Here is a 19,307-nt window from a genome sequence, read left to right on the forward strand (position 1 = left end):
ATTTCACAAACTTAATTGTCATCATTTATTAGCTCACGATTCCCTGAGCTCAGGAGTCCAGCCTGGCTGGGCTGTCTGCAGGGCGGGGCTCGCCTCTCAGTCCCTGGGACCCTTGGCCTTCAGAAGCCTTCTCACCAGAGCACTTTCCTTCGTTTCTGATTCAGGCACTCCCCTCCCTCCTTGCATTCAATCCACTTCAAACCTGGGAAGAACTGCGAAGAATGCCTGGATGTAAACACAGGAGAGATCCACTTAGGAGGCACTTTCAACGAGATTCTCCAGGTCTTGTGGAACCAAGTGGAACCCCGCTTGCCTTCCCAAGGCTCACTCCTAGGAGTCTGTCTGCCCATCCATCTGTCTGCTGGGGCCATGGCCTCAGAATCAGGAAATGACTGCCCTGTCCCAATTAGCAGCTTTTTGATAACATTAAAATGGCACTTAGCATAGATTACTGGGCTTGTCTTATCTGGGTGGCAGGGGGAGGGAGGGAGAACTCTGTCTCCTCACAGTGCTCAGCACAGAGGAGCTGGGGAGTCAATATTTGTTGAATTTGATTGGAAGGAGAAAAATTTTGGTGAGAAAGAATTCTAAATCATAGTCATGTCTAAAACGCTAAATCAGACTTCTGCTACCCTCACTGATTTCCAGTGAGTGCATCAAGCTTGTCTTATTTCCACCGTAAACTCTTGAACAAGCTGCCCTGAAGTCAGCATTGCTTCCGATTCTTGGGAGTTGTTTCTCTTTCCTCTTTGTTGGATTTCCTGGCTCAGGACAGGAAGGGCTTCTCAGAGCTAATGGCCTGGCTGAGTCTCCAAAAACAAGCCAGTTCAAGTTCCTCTAAAAGCTTCCTGACAAGTCATAGAACAAAGAAAAGCAGTTGACCCTTGAACAATACAGGGGTGAGGGGCACTGACCCCAGGAACAGTTAGAAATCCACATATAATCTGTGACTCCCCCAAAACTTAACTATTAATGGCTGATTACTTACCCAGGGCAAAAACAGTCCATTAACACATTTTTGTATGTGCTATCTATTATATACTCTATTCTTACAATAAAATAAACTAGAGCAAAGAAAATGTGTAAGAAAACTATAAGGAAGAGAAAATACAGAATTTATGAGAAATCACATATAAGTGGACCCACACAGTTCCAATCCATGTTATCCAAGGATCAGCAGTACAAGCGTCCCGTAAAACACAGGAAACAATGCAAATACGAACAACAATGAGATGCTGTTTTTCACATACAAATTAGCAAAAAATTACGAGGCATTGTAGCCAGCTGGTAAGGACATGGGGGCGTGGGGAGAGGGAAGAAAGGGAGGGAAATTAACTTGGACAGGTTTGCCTTTTCACCAAGTGACTCCAGGGCTAGAGATTTACCAGCCGATGCCCTCTCCAGCACTCACCAGGACGCATGTCCACGGGAGTTCACTGCGAAATGCAGGAACACACCACTGTCCATTCACTGATGAGATAATCTATGATGTGTCTATAGAGGAATTCTTACAATACACTCCCCCACTCACACACACGTGGTCCTCTCCCAAGCCCTTCTCTTCCTCCCACCCAGTTTATAGGACAATGTAGCTTTCAAGGCACTGGATGGAGCTTGTCTTCCCCACTGAGATTGCAAATTTGCAAGAGCAAAAACCCGTCCTTCTAAACCCCAGCACCAAGACGTGCGGCAAATGCAGACTCGGTTTCCAGTTGTTTAAATTCATTGGTGAGAACAGAAAGCCATTAACTTGTTAATGAATGGGCGAGGTTTCATCACGAGCTGTTGGGTGCTGAGGGGGGTGGGGTCAGAGGCCCCGCCATCCGACGCTGGAGGGACGCCACAGCCCAGCCTGAATGTTCCGGGAACAATGACAGGTAAGACACGATGCGTCCCAGGAGTTCTATGATAACAGTAGCCTTGTACCTGAAAACCTCATCGTTGTACTGCAGAAGTGGCTGTCCTTTTGGTTAACTCTTTGGTTGGGGTTTAATTCTGTATGTTCTCGACCAAGCTAACATCTATCGCATCTCCAAATGTGTTTTCTTCCTTGAACCTTAGACACGGGAAGTCCGTCTTTTGACTATGATGTTTTTTGGTTTGACTGTTCTTGGTTGGGTGGGTGGTTTTAAGCCAAATGCTTACTTGTGTGATTTTATATACAGCTCTGTCTCCTGGCCCAGTTCTTAATGCCCCCCTCTGAGGGCAGTACGAGAACTCCCAAGGCCAAGAGTATCTGTCGGGAGGAGGCGGGCCGCCTGGGCCTGGAGACCCCCACTCCAGCGTCTCCTCCCCAGGGCCTGGTGCTCTGTGGTCTCCGACACAGAATCGCTGGCTGGAGCCTGCGGGTTGAGTAGTGAGGGAGAAGAGGACACTGTCATTCCCACAGTGACCGAGCAGAGGTGTCCGGCAGCCATTCTAAAGTCACCAGCCACCCCCACTCAGAGGCAGAAGCAAGAGTTTGCAGTTCCCTCAATGACAGTGTCCTTTCTCCCTCACTACACGCGGGGTCACCTCCCACAACTGGGTCCCCAGAGCCCAGCCCTTAACAGGGACAAGGTAAACACATTAAATGCCTGTTCAGTGAACGGCCTGTGGGTCCCCAGCCCCATAGCAAACACCTGGCCACTCAACACCAGAGCCTTTCCATCCGGAAACCGACCAGGCTGTCTGCCCTGCGACCACTCGCCTTCCCCGCCCTCCGCACCCTGAGGACCGCAGTCTCCTCAGCGAGTTCCGTCCTCAGGTGAGGGGCTTGGTGGGGCAGGAGGCTGCCAGCCTTGGGCTGGGGGCTCAACTCCCCCAGCGCCAGACTCGGGGCCAGTCCCCCCCTGAACACGGGAGGCCTGTGCCAGGGTCCTAGTTCAAGGTCTAGAAGTCCCATCCCAGCCCCTCTGGATAAGGAGGTGCTGCTGCTGCCTCCACAGAGAAGACATGTAAACCCACAGATGGACTGTGAGCACTTTCTTTGTTTCCTTTACGCCTCCCTGCAGCTCCTGGGGGTGGGGGGAGCCTCCCAGGCACCGTCCTCCCCCACATCCGGCTTCCAGCCTCCGGCCAAGTCCCCGGCCCCCCAGGAAGGTCCGCGGCACCGGGAGCTGGAGGCCCCACGGGGCTTTCATGGCCGGCGCTACCCAGTGAACATCCTGCTGGCTGTTGGATGGCTGCATCCGCCCTTGGCTCTCATGCCCCACCCCCAATAAAAACAGTTTCCTCCCGAGGGGAGGTGTGGGAGCAGACAGTGGCCCTTCCCCGCTCCGCAGGGAGGTGGTTTCAGCTTGGCCTCTGGTTCCCCCCGTGACACCAGAATTGACCCCAAGTTCAGGTGTCCTGTGCCACCCCCCTCTCACAGAGCACAGTGCTCCAGTGTTTACTCTGTTACTGAGTGCGTCCAAGTCACAGGTAGTTCCTAAATATAATTTAATCCTAATTTCCAAAGTCACAGCCTGGCGTTTGCCTAACCTCGCCAGCCTCACGGGGGAAGCTTTTGTGTGAGTTCCTTTCCCCATCTGTCCAGGGCTCCCTCCTTCGAGCCCAATTTGAAATTCCGGCCCGGGAAGAATTTCCCGTCACGTGTGGTCAGGACCCCCTCTGGGCCCTTCCTGACTCTGAACTTCTGGCTCCTTTGCAAGCTTCCTAGGCTCTCGCCCGCCTCCCCGCCCCCCCAACTAACTCCCCACTGCGCCCCTGAGTACCTTTCTTAGGAAAACAAAGATGAAAGCAAATTTCAAGAATTAAAACTTGGCAATAAAATATCAAACGCCTTGAGAGCCCCATACCTGGTGTTTAGAATTTCCTGATTAAAGCAGTTACTTTCCACCACTCTTCCAACCTGAACCGCCGACCGGCTGGTGTAATTGATTTGCCTTTTTCCCCAAAAAAAGGAAACCTGATGTTTTTAACCCACAACTAATAGGCATTAGGCCTGGTTAACTCCGGTTTTACAAGATCCGCCTTTTCCACTCGCTCTTTGTTTAGGTGGCTTTCCGCCTCTCATCCCCTCCGTGGGGAGCTTTAGCGCTGTCACCGGTGGGGGCCCCGCCTCCCGCCCAGCCAAGGGGAGAAAGGAGAATCCCGGGAAGGCTGAGCCCCCACCTCCCACCGGTTTCCCCAGACGTCCTGGGTCCGGCTTCTAAGACCTAGGAAACGTGTATTTCTCACCAGGATATTTTTATGTTTTAAATTCCCATTTCTATGTCCGTAAACCGATGTGTCCTTTGGGCGCTTTGGCAAGGACTGAATTGAAGCCGCACTGACATCCCCCTGAGTTGTCCAGAGCTGTGGCCGTGAAGATGGACAGCTTCCCCTCCAGGTAGGTCCTCCTTTCCTGCGAGCCTGTGGTGATGAGCTGGCAGCGTAGGAAATGGTGCCCGAGCCCCTGTCTGATTTCATTTGCTCAAACCTTAAAAGAGCTGCCAACAGTGCGCTGTGCTTCCCGAGAGACTGTGCCTTTAAGACTTTCCGTGAGGGTCGGGCGCTGCCTGGGACTCGTATGTGAGAAAAGGTCAAAGTTGCAACCAAATTAAAAATCTCCTGAGAAGATGAAAGACATAGAGTCAATATTTGCAAAACCACGGGCAGCAAAAAGAATAATAGGAAATGTTTTTAACCTGAAAACGTTTCAAATGACTGGTGTAAATGAAATAGTCAGCAAAATGTGATTTTGTCAATTACACAGAAAATGTCATATATAAAAATTATATGAAGGAGGAAAACACGTGAAATAGATGATCAGAGATTTACACCGACTGAACTAAAGGTGCATGTGAGGGCAGAGCCGAGGAAGTAATAGTACATCCTGGACAGAGAGGGCTGTCGGGGGGCTTCCGTTCTCTTCAGTTTTCTTTCTGCTGTTGCATGGCCGGTAATTCAACGGAACGGGGCGATGGGAGGAGATGGAGTCTAGGGGCTCCCCTTAGTGGTCTGTGGTCTGTCCTGTGGGAAGCCCAGGTGTGAACGCGAAAGCCTTTCTGCGCTTTGTTTTGCTGAGTGTCTGACTCCCCTTCCTAGGCTGCTTCTGATCATGGCCATTTCCAAAGCATTTGAACTGGAATTAGTTGCTGGTAAGAGACTTTCGGTTCTTTTGGTCACTAGCAATTTTATGGGCCCGATGCACAGGCTCCACGAGTTGATTTTGTCACTAAGGGTTGGGCCACCATGAACGTCCGTCACAGGGAGACCTGGCCTTCAGAGAGGGCAGCCTTCGGTCCCAGGAGGAGCCTGCGATTCGTCATCGGCCTTTCCAGTTGGTGCCACCCGTGAGAATCCAGGACAGTAAGAGCCGCCTGCCTCCGCTCTCCACTGTGGGGTGTCACAGCCGGGCCCTTCTCCCGGTTCCTGTCTTTTGATCTCTTTCACCGAGAGAGTGGGAACCTGCTCTGGAGCTGGGCTGGTGCTGGGACAGGTTTTCATCGTGGAGGGAAGACAGGCAGTGTGTGTGCACTTTGCGTCCCTGGAGTTTCCTTCGCTGATTCCACTTCACGCTGGGGCTCCGGACACCACCACTGGCCTTTGCATGAACAAGATTCTCTGCTGCCCATCAGGGGGCTCAGTGGTTGAGCACTGACCTATGAACCTATGACCTATGAGTGTTTGATTCCCGTTTGGGGCACATGCCCAGGTTGTAGGCTCCATCCCCAGTGTGGGGCGTGCAGGAGGCAGCCGATCCATGATTCTCTCTCATTATTGATGTTTCTATCTCTCTCTCCCTCTCCCTTCCTCTCTTAAATCAATAAAAATATATTTTTTAAAAAACGATTTATATGCTCAAAGGCAGGGGTAGCAAAGAGAACACTAAAAACCAGTCTTATTCTTGAGGTCTGTGATGTTTAGACATCTGCCCACACTTTTGGGGGCCACGCCCTTGGTGCTGCACTAACCTTTGCTCACAGGAACTCCGCTCTCCCATCCCTCCACCCTCTCAGCCATCTCTCATCTTTCAGGTAAGGAGCTCAACAAAACCTGCTGCCTGAACGGGGGGACCTGCATGCTGGGGTCCTTCTGTGCCTGCCCCCCCTCCTTCTATGGACGGAACTGTGAGCACGATAAGCGCAAAGAGTAAGCCCTGAAGTGGGGAGCGGTGGGGGGAGAAGTGAGGACTTTAAGTACGTATGTGTCGCCTTATGCGCTCCTCTCAGGAACTGTGGGTCCGTGCCCCACGACACCTGGCTGCCCCGGAAGTGCTCCATGTGCAAATGCTGGCACGGCCGGCTGCGCTGCTTCCCTCAGACATTCCTGCCCGGCTGTGGTAAGTGGCGCTGCCCTTTCGGGCTGTCAGTTGCTTGTGGGCACTTAGCCAGAGGGGTCTCTTGCCTTACCTCGTGGCTTGCTGGGGACTGGCAGCCAGAGTTCTGCCGGTAAAAGGATCGAGGACTGCAGATGGGATGGTGACCTCGGTGTCCTTGGCATTTCGCCCTCAGTGTTGCTGGCTGTGCTGCCTTTCGGATCGAGAGCTATTCCAAGTCTCTGACATTTTCTAGTACGTGACCGTCTATTGAGGAAAATAAACAAGAAGGTTTGACCTCTTCAAACACCAAGAGACTTTCTGGTGTTCCTTGCCTTCAGGCAGAGAGACGCAGACAATCTCCAGGGGGTACAGCTCAGTTAGCAGCCACCCAGCAGCAGGGCGGGGGCACCCAACTCCAACTAATGCCCTTAAGTTACACCAGGGGCTTGGCCCCACTCTTGTCCCTTAGGAACTATGGGTCCAAAGAGGTCCCTGCACAGACCCCCTGGTGATTGGTCTGAGGACCCTTGCACCTTGTTGATTGGCATTGACTTGAGGAAAACGATGACAAGAAGGTGGACATGAGGAGCGGGGTCTCCCCACGCCGACCTGACCGGGTTTCTGGGTCCACCCAGGTCCAGGGGCCTCTCGTAGTTCCACCCCTGCAGGTGTTAGAAAGTGAAAACATTCAGTCCACAAAGTAGGTAAAAGCGGTTGCTTCATGTGAGGATAAGATGGGACCCCCCCCCCCCGCCCCCGATCCAGGCTGGGACGTCTTTCCCTTTTGCATCCCTGCATGTCGGGCCCAGGACAGGCATTTGCTAAGTGTGAGTTGAATGGTTGGACGTGGGACCCAAAACAGGCTGTGTCCTCGTCATCAGAGGGAAGGTGTCACCCGCTGGGGTGGGTGAGAGCACAGGTCCAGGGAAGGGCAAGTTCACAGTCGGCCTGTGGCAACTTCTGTGGAAAGATCTGTCAGGAGTCTGACTTTGTGTGGTCAGCACTGTTGATCCCATGAGCACCCTGTACTCAAATGTTGAGCCCAACTAGCTTTGGGCTCGTGTCCATCTGCCACGTGTGTGGGCAGCAGGACCTACTGCCGGAGGGATTTCCTTTCATGACCCAGTGTCCCTCCTTCCAGATGGCCACGGGATGGACGAGCACCTCGCGGCTTCCAGCGCCCCAGAACTAGCGCCATCTGCAGGCGCCGCTCTCATGCTGGCTGGCACCTGCCTGGCTCTACAAAGTTCATGTTAATCGACCTTTGTGTGCAACGTTTGTCGTGCAGACTTCATGGCCTGTCAAGGCTGTCCCTCCGGTGTCCTGGGAGCTGATTACTTGGTAGTTGCCTTGAAGTAGTGACTAGATTTCCATCGTGGTCCCTGACATTCCTTACAGGACAGAAATACCTCAGATATCGCAGCTGTGGTTCCAGGCCACTGCAGTGAAGCGAATATCGCAATAAAGCGAGTCACACAAATGTTTTGGTTCCCAGTGCACATTAAGTTACGTTTACACTATACTGTAGTCTATTGCCTGTGCAATGGCGTTATGTCTAAAACAATGTACATACCTTAATTTAAAATATTTTGTTTCTGAAAATTGTTTACCATCATTTGAACCTTCCGTGAGTTGTAATCTTAGCAGGTGAGGGGTCTTACCTTCAATTTGTAAAAAACAAAAACACAATATCTGTGAAGCACAATAAAAGCAAAGCACAATAAATGAGATTTGCCTGAACCAACTACTTATTAGGTGTACCGGTTAATAATGCGGATTTTTTTCAATAGATGGAGTTACACATGTGTTGATATATATGCGATTCGATATGTATGCTATTTTGTTGTATTGCATTATTACAGTTAATAATGAGGATTAATTATTAACCAGTTAATAATGCAGATTGACCATTTATCGGTTAATAATGCGGACTTTGTAATCAAAGAACACATGATAATTTCAAGAGAAACATCGAAAGTGCTTTATTCAAAGTAATGTCCATCGCTAGCTACACATCCCCCCATCTTTCAGGTAATTTGTGGAGACCTTCCCAATAGAACTTTTCTTGTTTTGAGGCAGACCATTCAGAGACCCGATTTTCCATTTCTTTGTATGTTTTGAAGTGCTGCTCAGAAAGTGCGTGTGCCATCGATCGGAACAAGTGGTCATCTGAAGGCGCAAGTTCTGGTGAATACGGCGGGTGGGTTAATACTTCCCAGGCAAGACCTTCTAACGTGTCTTTAACTGGTTTTGAAGTGTGTGATGGTGTGTCATCATGAAGCAAAATTACTTTGCCGTGTCTTCTGGCCCATTCTGGTGGTTTTACGATCAAAGCGTGGTTCAAATTGATTATTTGTTGTCGGTATCGATCAGTATTACCAGTTTCACCTGGTTTGAGAAGCTCATAATACACCACACCTTCCTGATCCCACCAAATGCAGAGCATTGTCTTCTTTCCAAAGCGATTTGGCCTTGCAGTCGATGTTGATGGTTGACCTGGATCAATCCATGATTTTGTGCGTTTGGGATTCTCAAAATAAATCCACTTTTCATTGCCAGTCACAATTCAATGCAAAAAAGACTTTCTTTCGTGCCATTAATGCAACATTTCACTGATGACTTTTCAGTTTTCCATTTGTCTTTCATTCAGTTGATGTGGCACCCATTTTCCTTCCTTTAAAATCTTTCCCATTGCTTGTAAACGATCGGAAATTGTTTGCTGAGCAACGTTTCATCTTTCTGCAAGTTGTTTTTGAGTTGGATACGCATCTTCATCCAATAATGCTTGTAATTGTTGGTCTTCAAACTTTTTCAGTTGAACTGGACGTTCTTTGTCTTTCACATCGAATTCATCATTTTTAAAGCGTTTAAACCAGCGTTCACAAGCATCTTGAGATGGAGCATGTTCACCATAAGCTTCCCAAAGTATATGATCACTTTCAGCAGCACTTCTCTTCAAAATACTAGTACTTCTCCCTCTTCAGATTATTAAAAGCTAATCTAGCCCTAGCCAGCTTGGCTCAGTGGAGTGTCGGCCTGTGGACTGAGGGGTCCCAGGTTCGATTCCGGTCAGGGCACATGCCTGGGTTGTGGGCTCAATCCCCAGTGGGGGGTGTGCAGGAGGTGGCCGATCAATGATTCTCTCTCATCATTGGTGTTTCTATCTCTCTCTCCCTCTCCCTTCCTCTCTGAAATCAATAAATAAATATATCTGGGGGGGGGGGGAGCTAATCTAATGTGGAACTGAAGATAAAGCTTTGAGTAGGTACAGTTGGTCACAATCCGTTTCTAGACACTGTAATGGAAGCATCTGTAATGGAAGCATCTGTAATGGAAGCATCTGTAAGGGGAGCAAAGGAGAGGGGATAGGCAGATGCTGGAGGAATGAAGGGTCCGTGTGGCCAGGGAGACCAGTTAGAGAGGAAGCAAATGGGAGAGGGCAGAAACAGTACAATGATTACTTGATTGATGATTTATTCGATGGACACAGAGAAGCAAGTTAAAAAGCTAAATCAAAGGGCAAGTTTCTATAGAAAGCTGTAAAAGACAAGGACACCCCTTTTTTCTCACCCCTTTTTTTATTGTAAAGGGAATAAAGTCTCCTTGGAAAATAATTATGTCCAAATTTTCCTAACAAGAGTGCTTAATCGGTTATGCTTGTGAGAAAATGTTCCCAATATATTGAGCTGTAAACCAGGTGATAAAACTGCCGTAAAATGGGTGTGTATGTACCTATGCCCGGGGAAGACGGGAAGGATACTGGCCCGAATGAGCGCTGCGGTTACTTCCGGGGGTGCCGTGACCCGTGCTTTGTGACGGCGTGTTTTCTTTCCTCTGCACATTGGTGTTTTCTGTGGTGAGAGTGGGTGCGGTACATCTGTTTTCACGCGTGAAACAGGAACCGGAAGAGCCGGGAGTACGAGGCGGTGCTCGGTGTTGCTCCTGGCTCTTGTGTGTTCTGCTTTGGGTACTGATTGGTCTACGACCCATAGTTTCCCAAATGAATGCCCTGCAGATGCAAAATTCCCAATATGTGGGATTTTTTGCCCAATGAACAGAGGTGAAGCAGTGAGGGACACCCACAGAGCTCAGAGCGGGAGGGGGAGCCCGGTATGGAGGCTGGGCTGGCCACTCACTGGCATGGGGCCAGTTTCCCAGTGTGTGAACCTGGTTCACCCCTCCACTGCAGTGTTATTAGAATTAAGGGAAAGGAACTAGAACACACGCACAGAGAAGGTTTTTAACAAATGTCACATTTCTTCCCTTTCTACCTGCCTATTGACCACAGAGGTTTTAAAACATTATTTTTCCCAGAAATGGAAAATTTAAAATAAACTTTGGATTATTGAGAGAAGGCGTCTCGTCTGCATGCAAAGACCCCGTTGCCACTGGGTGAGGCAGGGACAGTGTTCCCAGCCTTGGCATTCACATACCGTCTTGTTGGGCCACAGCATCTGTATTTAATTTTCTCTTCACATCAACTCCATTTTTATTGTAAAATACACATAATGTAAAACTCACCATTTCAACCATTTCTAAAAATATATATATATTTTTTATTGATGTCAGAGAGGAAGGGAGAGGGAGAAAGAGATAGAAACATCAATGAAGAGAGAGAATCACTGATCGGCTGCCTCTTGCGTGCCTTCTACTGAGGATTGAGCTCGCAACCCAGGCATGTGCGCTTGGCTAGAATCAAACTGGGGACCCTTCAGTCCGCAGGCCGATGCTCTATCCACTGAGCCAAACCAACTAGGGTTCAACCATTTTTTAAGTATAAATTTCAATGGCGGGCTAGCTGGTTTGGCTCAACGGATAGAGCGTCAGCCTGCAGACTGAAGGGTACCGGGTTCAATTCCAGTCAAGGGCACATACCCGGGTTGCAGGAGGCCGCCAATCAATGATTCTCTCTCATCATTGATGTTTCTATCTCTCTCTCCCTCTTCCCCTCTGAAATCAATAAAAATATGTTTTAAAAAATAAAATCATACAGCTCATTGGCATTAAGTGCACTGACATTATTGGGTAACCACCCCCTCCCCACCACCACCATCTCTAGAACTTTTTCATCTTCCCAAACTGAAACTGCCCATTAAACAGTCTCTCCCTGCCTCCCCGTCTCCAGCCCCTGGCAACCCCACTCTATTTCCTGTGTCCATGAACCTGACTATCCAGGTACCTCATGTAGGTGGAGTCACAGTACATGTCCTTTGTGACTGACACTCTCCCTCCACTGCCCCCCACCCTCACCCTATCAGCATCGGGGGGAGGGCTGAACCCCCCTCCATGAGCTGAACCCCCCCCCCACAGGTCTCAGATCCTGTAACACTCCCTCACTGATCTGTTTCCATATCTGTCTCCCCCACTGGAATGTGAGGACCCTCAGCACCCGAGTGCTAATCACTGGGGACCCTAGAGCTGCTCTCTGGGTGTGGGAATGTGGGGGGGGGGGGTGAATGCAGGGAGGGAGAGTGGCGGGGAGGGAAAGGGGTGAGGACTGCAGGCTGGGAGGTTCCTCATCTTCCTCATTAGCAGCTCTGTGTTATAAGACAATTAGCACTTGAGGCCATGCCCACATCCCCACCAGGGAAGATGATGAAAGGAAGAACAGTGCCATTTACCAAGGGGCCCCAGCAGAGTCTGGCACCTCCAGGAGTCGCGCCTCCCTGCAGACCTGGCCACCCCATCTGCTGATGTAAATAGAATAGGACGTGAAAGCAGAAGATGCCTCTGCTTTCTTCTCCCAGCAATACAGTCCTTCTAAGCTACACACTTACTCCTTACACGGAAGGTCGGATGTAAATTAACCTTCCCGATTAGCCCAGTTCCACAGGGCATCCTCACCAGGTCATCACATCTGTTCAGCACAGACTGACAGAGGCCTGGGCCAGGCCCAGGTGAGCACTGATGAGGCCCCCACAACCCTGAGCTGGGCCTGGGGAGCGGAGCAGGCCTGGCCTCTGCTGCGTCTGAGCAGAGTGACCAGGTGGTGCCCGAGCGGCTGCTTTTGCCCACAGGGGCCCTCAGGAGCCTGGCCCGCGGGACCTGCGAGAGGAGAAAGGGTGGGAGTGCCTGCGTTGCAGCAGATCCTTGGTAAGTTACCTGTCACACCTTAGCTTCCCTGCACGGAAAAGTGGTCTTTACGAGGCAAGTGCCATGAATAACATTTGTGCCGTCACAAGTACAGAGCCAGGCGTGCTGCCAAGGAGACATTCGGTCCCCAGGGCCAGGCGGTGGAGACCGGACTAGAACTTACAGTCTGCACTGCCTTGTATGGAAACCTTCCTTTTAAAAAAATTTTATTTTTAAATTGATTTTAGAGAGGAAGGAAGAGGGAGGGAGAGATAGAAACATCAATGAAAGAGAATCACTGATTGGCTGCCTCCTGCACGCCCCACACTGGGGGATTGAGCCTAAAACCCAGGCAAGTGTCCTGACCAGGAATCAAACCGTGACCTCCAGGTTCATAGGCTGACACTCAACCACTGAGCCACACTGGCCAGACTGTATGGAAATCTTAACAAGACAAACCACTGAGTAATTGTGGGGCTCAGTGCGGAGAAAACCCAGGGGCTCTCTAGACCTCACTGTCCCTGTCCCTGCGTGGGGGGATGATATCAACACCCATGTCTGAAGGATCCTTGTGAGGATGGCATGGAGTGTGCGGGGTCCTGCTGGGCCGAGCTGGCACATGGTCCCAGCCACATCAGACCTGCCCAATGCAGTTGGCCAGGTTTCCCTGGGCCGGGCTGGGCGTGTGGATGTGAGTTTCAGCAATTATTCTGGCTCCTGGCCACCTGGGGGTCACACGAGGAACATGTGCCCCACCTGTACACGTGTTCTCGCTCACGGGTTCCGGTGGAGAGTAGAGGAGGAGCCCCAGCACGAGGTCACTCAGCCTGACCTCTGCTCCATGAAGCCAGCTCAGGCCCGGCCAGAGCGCTGCCCTTGAAACGTAAGGCCGTGCTTGGCCAGGCGTCACTGGACTCAACAGCCTCAATCTCAGTGTCTGGAAAGACCCCAAAAGAGTGTGGCCCCAAATACTCTTCTCCGTGGCTCTGCCGGCGACTCTGCCCGTCCTCATTTTTCTTTAGAGATGACAGGGCAGACCCGGTGCAAACGCCGGTGTGATCCAGGGCGGCCCACCAAGCAGGAGCGGCTTACAGACGGTCAGGAGGGACACACAAGCCCAGGCCCCAATTTCGCAATCTTATCTGTTACCAAGCGTGATTTTAAACAAGGTCCTTGAAGATAAATCGCCAGATAATTCCCTACAGATTAGTGCACCACACAGGGGTCCAGGCTCCTGCCACATGAAGGCACCAGAAGCCTCGGGAGGCCTCTGGCCGAGTTTGCAGAGGATGGCTTTTCGGGAAGGCCCCGCTCCCAGCTCTGAGTTGGGGTCTGCAGTGGACAGAGATCTGAGCTGCTGGGGAAGCAGGCCTGTGGGTCAGCCATTCTGTCTGTCAAGTCCTATCCTGCCTCTGCCCGAGCTGCCAGGCACTCAGGGCCCTGAATGCTACAGACCTTCACGGGTCACTCCTCAACAGCAGCAGCCTGTCGACAGGGACTTCCCACACTGTCTTCTGTCTTCTGTCCTGTTTGTCGCACTTCTTATCCCTTTTCCTTACCCTCCTAGATAACTCATTGGATAATTTAATTGAAAGCATTCTGCAAACTAAAATGTGTCCAACAGGCAGTGCCCTCGGCAGTCCCGGATCTGTCTCTTGCTTCAACAGTGTTTGGACGGAACAGACCCAGGGGCGCCCTTCTTCCAGCCTCCGGTCACTTCCGCCATCTTATGCAGCCACCACCTTCAGAACCAACTCCGAGACCATCCAACACACGCGGATGTTTTCTACATAACTCCTTATTGCTGAACAACCGTGAGCTCCCAAATTCATCAGAATTATTCCACCGAGGTGGAGGCTGCCGTCAACCACCTGGCCAACCTGCATCTGGGGGCCTCCCACACCTACCTCTCTCTGGGCTTCTATTCGACCATGATGGTGTGGCTCTCAAGAGCGAGGGCACTTCTCCCGCGAGTTGGCAGAGAGGAAGCACTAGCGTGCTGAGCGTCTCTTAAAGTTGCAAAACGAGCGCAGTGGCCGCATTCTCTTCCAGGACGTGCTGAAGCTCCCAAGATGAGTGGGCAACGGGAGCCCCCCTGGCCTTGGAGAGGAACCCGAATCAGGCCCTTTTGGAGCTGCAGGCCCTGGTCCTACCTGTGCAGACCCTCAGCTCTGTGACTTCCTGGAGAGCCACTTCCTGGATGAGCAGGTGAAACTCATCAAGAATATGGGCCATCACCTGACTCACATCCGCAGGCTCCGGCCTCCAGGCTGAGCTGGGCGAGTATCTCTTCGAAAGGCTCACCCTCAAGCACGACTAGGAGCCTTGGGAGCCCAGAGGCCTTTGCGGGGCCCCTCTGCATCCCCTGGTGTCTGGCTTTTGCCTGAGCCTCTCCCCGAAACTACTAACCATTCTTTTAACCACCCTGAAGCCCTCTCCCATGCATTGGACCAAATGAAACAATAAAGCTCTTTGAAGCAAAAACCTGTATAATAAAAGCCTAATATGCTAAGTGTCTGACTGTTCGTTAGACCATACGACCAGTCGCTATGATGTGCACTGACCACCAGGGGGCAGACGCTCCCAGTGGTAGGTTAGCTTGCTGCTGGGGTCCAGCCGATTGGGACTGGGCGAGATGGGCCTGACACACCCTGGAGCCCTCCTGCAGTCCCTCCCGCCCCTATTGTGCACCGGTGGGGTTCCTCGGCCTGGCCTGTGCCCTCTCCCACTCCGCAGGCCAGGCAGAGGGACCCCACAGTGCACGAATCCATGTACTGGGCCTCTAGTAAGTAAGTAAATAAGTAAAATAAAATGTGTCCAACAAAACCTTTTAATGCTTTAGCTTTGTGGGGTCACAATCATGACTCAAGACTTGACCTCTCCATGAGGTCAGGAGGCGTCTGGAAATCAGGAGCCAGGTGTGGAGGGGACTCCCTGGGAGAAGACAGGGGAGAAGCAAAATGCTCACCTGCTTCCTATTTGACACTCATGGGTCCTGGTGGAGGAGCACAGGGTTGTCCAAAGTTAAAGCCACACCCAGCCCTGCCCTGGGTGACTTGGTTGGGCATCGTCTTGAGCACCGAAAGGTTGCTGGTTTGAGTCCCGGTCAGGGCACAGTCCCAGCGTTGTGGGCTGATCCCAGGTAGGAGGCCTGCAGGAGGTGAGGCAGCTGATAGAGGTTTAGCTCACATGGATGTTTCTCTCTCTCTCTCTTTCTCTCTCTCCCCCGAGGGGTGGCCCCAAATCTACTCCTCTTCTCCCCTATGAAAAAGCCCTCAGGCCCTGGCTGAGTACTTCGTTAGAGCATCGTTCCAATATGCCAAGGTTGCAGGTTTGATCCCCAGTCAGGGCACATACAAGAAATAACCAATGAACTAATAAATAAGTGGAACAACAAATCAATCCCTCTCTCTCCCCCCGCTCCTTCCTCTCTCTCTCAAATCAATCAATAAATAAAATTAATGGTATTTAAAAAAACCCTCAACTGCACGATCTGGCTCTGCTGCATTAGACATTCACATTAGGAGGGGAAAGGCTTATTAAATACCCCATAGGTTCAAAAGCAGCTATTCCACCTGCTTCCTGCCCCAGGTGTCAGTCTTGGAGGTCTGAGCATCCACACTTAGGAGCCGGCCCAGCAGGGAAGACAGTCTGGCTGTCTCAGACAAGGGGCCATTGCAGATGTTACCCAAGAACAGAGAATGAGTGTCGCTTTCAGCTGAGAGGTCCTTGGTTTGGTGACTGTTCCCTGGGAGACGTCCCCATGGCCAGATCCTGCTGGGGCGGGGGTGGGGGTGGAGGGGGGGAAGCTGAGCAGACTGTGAAGTGCCTTCACCACCCTCCATGCGGGATTAGCGGCTCCAAAGGACAGCAGGCCTCTGAGTCACCCTGTAAAGTGACTCCAAAGTGTGACTTGTCACACCATCCCAGGCTCCTTTACCCCCGGGTGGAGGGCGGCTTTGCCTGGGGCCCAGCGGTTCGTGCTCACAGATAATCCCGAGCATGTTCTGAACAATAGCTGGTTCCAGCCAAGTCATGGTCCCTGCAGGTCCTGCCAGAGCCACGCTCTCCTGCCCCTGGGCCTGGGGCTATTTTTCAACAGGTAGGAGGCCACCATGTCCCTGGAATGAGGCCTCCGTGATTCTCACGGAGGCATTTCTGCAACTCCTCCTGCGGAGCATATAAAGGGCGGAGACCCTGCGGTCCCAGGACCAGGCCAGGCCTCCGGAAGCCCAGAGCCGCGCTGAGCTTCCCACCCTCCTTCACACCATCCAGACCTCGGCAGATTCCTCTCAAAGGTAAAGGGTGCGCACCTGAGTGCGGGGATGGAACTCACCTCCCACTTCTTGGAAGTGAAGTGCATCTACTCTTTGCAAACCTGTCTTTGTCAGCCTCTAAAATTCATCTTCCCTTCTGAACCCTTACCTTGCATCTGGTTGGATATGACTTAGCCATCCCAATGGGGCTTTTCATATCTAATTATATATTTAGGTGATGCGTCTGAAACAAGCTAAACTCCGTGGGGAAGCCAGAAATCAGTGCCAGTGTTCGCTTAGCACAGAGAAGAAAGACAGGGAGTGCATTTTGAGAGAAAGGTGCTAACTCCCCCAAACCAATGGCCTCAGGGGCTTCAGAAAGGGAAGCTCACCCACAGTGGGCTTCACAGCAGACTGAGGCCTAAGAAGATGTACCAAGTGTGGGACATGGTAAAGGCAGGCTTTGTGTGTGCTCAGGTCTGTGGGTTTATCACACCTGCAGCTCCATGGAGCCACCACCACAAGCAGCGCGCAGAGCAAGTCCACAGTCCCCTCATCTGTGCCTTTGTGGTTCAACTCTCCCTCCTGTCCCCAGGCAGTGATTACAGTTGGTCTTTCCAAGGCTGTCATACAAATGGAGTCACAGATAATATATAATCTAATTTTAGTTTCCAATTGCTGCTTCCCCTCTGTATAACTTCTGGGTTCATCCAAGTTATTGACTGTGTCAGTAGTTTGTCTTATTGCTGCACAGTGTTCCATTGTCTGGACGTTTGACGGGTGTTTTTCACCCTTTCCCTCACTCAAGGACGATCAGGATGTTTCTACTTATTGGCAATTACAAACAGAACTGTGTACAGGTGCAGAGGTTTTTGCATTTCTCCGGGCGACATACCTGAGTGGGATGGCTGGGTCATAGGGTGGGTATACGTTGAACTTGTGAGGAGCTGCCCCCTGTTTTCTGGAATAAGACCTGTCCATGTCGCATTCCCAGGGTCAACCTGTGGGTTCCAGCTGCTCCCCATCCTACCACCTGACGTCCTTATTTTTTATCTGGGCCCTTCTCACAGGGCGAAGTGGTGTCTGTACATGGTTTTAGCTTGTGTTTCCCTGGTGACTGTGATGCCCTTCTCTTCATGCTGTTTGACATCTGTGTGTCCTCTTGGACGAAGTGTCTGTTGAAGTGCTTTGCCCACCATTTAATTGGGTTTTGCTTTCATATTGTTGAGTTTTGAGAGTTCTTTACAGATGCTGGAGACAAGTCCTTTGTCATATGTTATTGGCAAATATTTTTTGTTTGCTTGCATCTTGTCTTTCATTCTCTTAACAGTGTCGTTTGCAAAGACTTCATTTTGATGAAGCCCAATTTATTAAATTGTTTTCATGAATGTGCTTTTACTGTCATTTCTAAGAACTCTAACCCCCAAGCCACAAGAATTTCTCCTGTGTGTTCTCCTAAAAGTTTTACATTTTATATTAGATCCATTTTGAGTTAATTTTTGTGTAAGGTGAGGGTTTATGTCAGGTTCTTTTATTTTTATTTTTGGCATATTGGTATCCTGTTGTCACAACACCATTTGTTGAGACCATTTATTGAGAATCAGCTTGCCTCTCAATCCCCAGTTTTTAGGATATTTTATACATGTTTTGTTAGATTTATAGCTAAGTATTTCACTTGAGGAGTTATTGTAGATGGTAGTGGTATATATTTATTGATTTCAGAGAGGAAGGGAGCAGGAGAGCAAGATAGAAACCTCAATGATGAGAGAGAATCATTGATCAGCTGCCTCCTGCACGCCCCACACTGAGGATTGAGCCTGCAACCCAGGCATGTGCCCTGGCATGTGCCCTGCTGGGAACTGAACCGTGACTTCGTGGTTCATAGCGCCACGCTCAACCACTGGGCCACAGGTGTGTTTTCAATGTCAGTTTCCAGTTGCTCACTGGCACATATTAATTCTGTGTATTGATCTCATATCCTGCATCTTTGCTAAACTCTCTTAGTTCGAGGAATTTCTTTGAGGTTGGCTTCACGTGCACTTGGAAGGGATCTGCATTCTGCCGTTGGGTGGAGAGATCCATGATTACCCTTCAGTCTGCTGGGCTGAGGACGTTGTCAGGTTTCCTCCATCTGCTATGATTTTCTCTCAACACTGTCACTGTTCGGGATCAGAACCAACCTGTGCAGCCCCCAGGCCAGCCAGCACTCAGCAGCAATTTTTAAGGAGTCACTCCTGAGGTCCACCCACCTCTGTGGTCTCCCAGTGATTTCCAATTCCCTGGACTCCCCATTTTCATCCCTTTGGCCAGAAACCTGGGCTGTAGTTACCTGTTCTGCCGTGCACTTCCCGTGGCTGCCCTCATGTCTGGGGTCAAACGCCCAGAGGACTGGGAGGGAGGAGGCAGGAGGGTGAGACCACAGCTCCTCCTGCTGGGCAAGTTCTGCTGCCCCAGGATGCTGTCTGCAGGCCCTGCTGATCCATCACTTCCATTGTTGCTGCCAAGCCTTCCTCACCTTGGAATTTCCTGGACCTGAGAGACTGGAGAAAAGAAAAACAAGTGATTTCCCTCATCTCTGAGCACTGGAGTCTCCTCTCTCCCTAGACTCAGAGGACTTCTTGGCGCTCTCTTCAGCCATGTTCCCGCTTGTGGGTTGCCTTGAGTCTGAACTGGAGAGACCAGAGTAAAGCCAGAAAATGTGGCTCCGGCGGGTGGTTCAGTTGGTTGGAACATCGCCCTGCACATCTAAAGGT

The 19,307-nt window shown here is 50.8% G+C and overlaps 1 protein-coding gene across 1 annotated transcript; it reads left to right on the forward strand.

The window, feature by feature from the left end:
* The first annotated feature begins 5,017 nt into the window (after positions 1–5,017).
* TDGF1 (teratocarcinoma-derived growth factor 1) lies at positions 5,018–7,483 on the forward strand. The gene is made up of 5 exons (XM_006106748.3): positions 5,018–5,063; positions 5,146–5,274; positions 5,943–6,057; positions 6,138–6,247; positions 7,368–7,483. The coding sequence occupies exons 1-5, from the start codon at positions 5,024–5,026 to the stop codon at positions 7,481–7,483; spliced, it is 510 nt and encodes a 169-aa protein (XP_006106810.1). The 5' UTR covers positions 5,018–5,023.
* The last annotated feature ends 11,824 nt before the right edge of the window (positions 7,484–19,307 follow it).

Source organism: Myotis lucifugus, unplaced genomic scaffold (genome assembly GCF_000147115.1).
Source record: "Myotis lucifugus unplaced genomic scaffold, Myoluc2.0 scaffold_899, whole genome shotgun sequence".
NCBI classification, from domain to species: domain Eukaryota; kingdom Metazoa; phylum Chordata; class Mammalia; order Chiroptera; family Vespertilionidae; genus Myotis; species Myotis lucifugus.

Excerpts from the sequence above, each read along its gene's own strand:
- TDGF1 (XM_006106748.3), top strand. The coding sequence starts at position 5,024 with ATGGCCATTTCCAAAGCATTTGAACTGGAATTAGTTGCTG. Across the intron at positions 5,064-5,145 it reads TGAACTGGAATTAGTTGCTG|GGTTGGGCCACCATGAACGT; the intron begins GTAAGAGACTTT and ends TTTGTCACTAAG. Across the intron at positions 6,248-7,367 it reads GACATTCCTGCCCGGCTGTG|ATGGCCACGGGATGGACGAG; the intron begins GTAAGTGGCGCT and ends CCCTCCTTCCAG.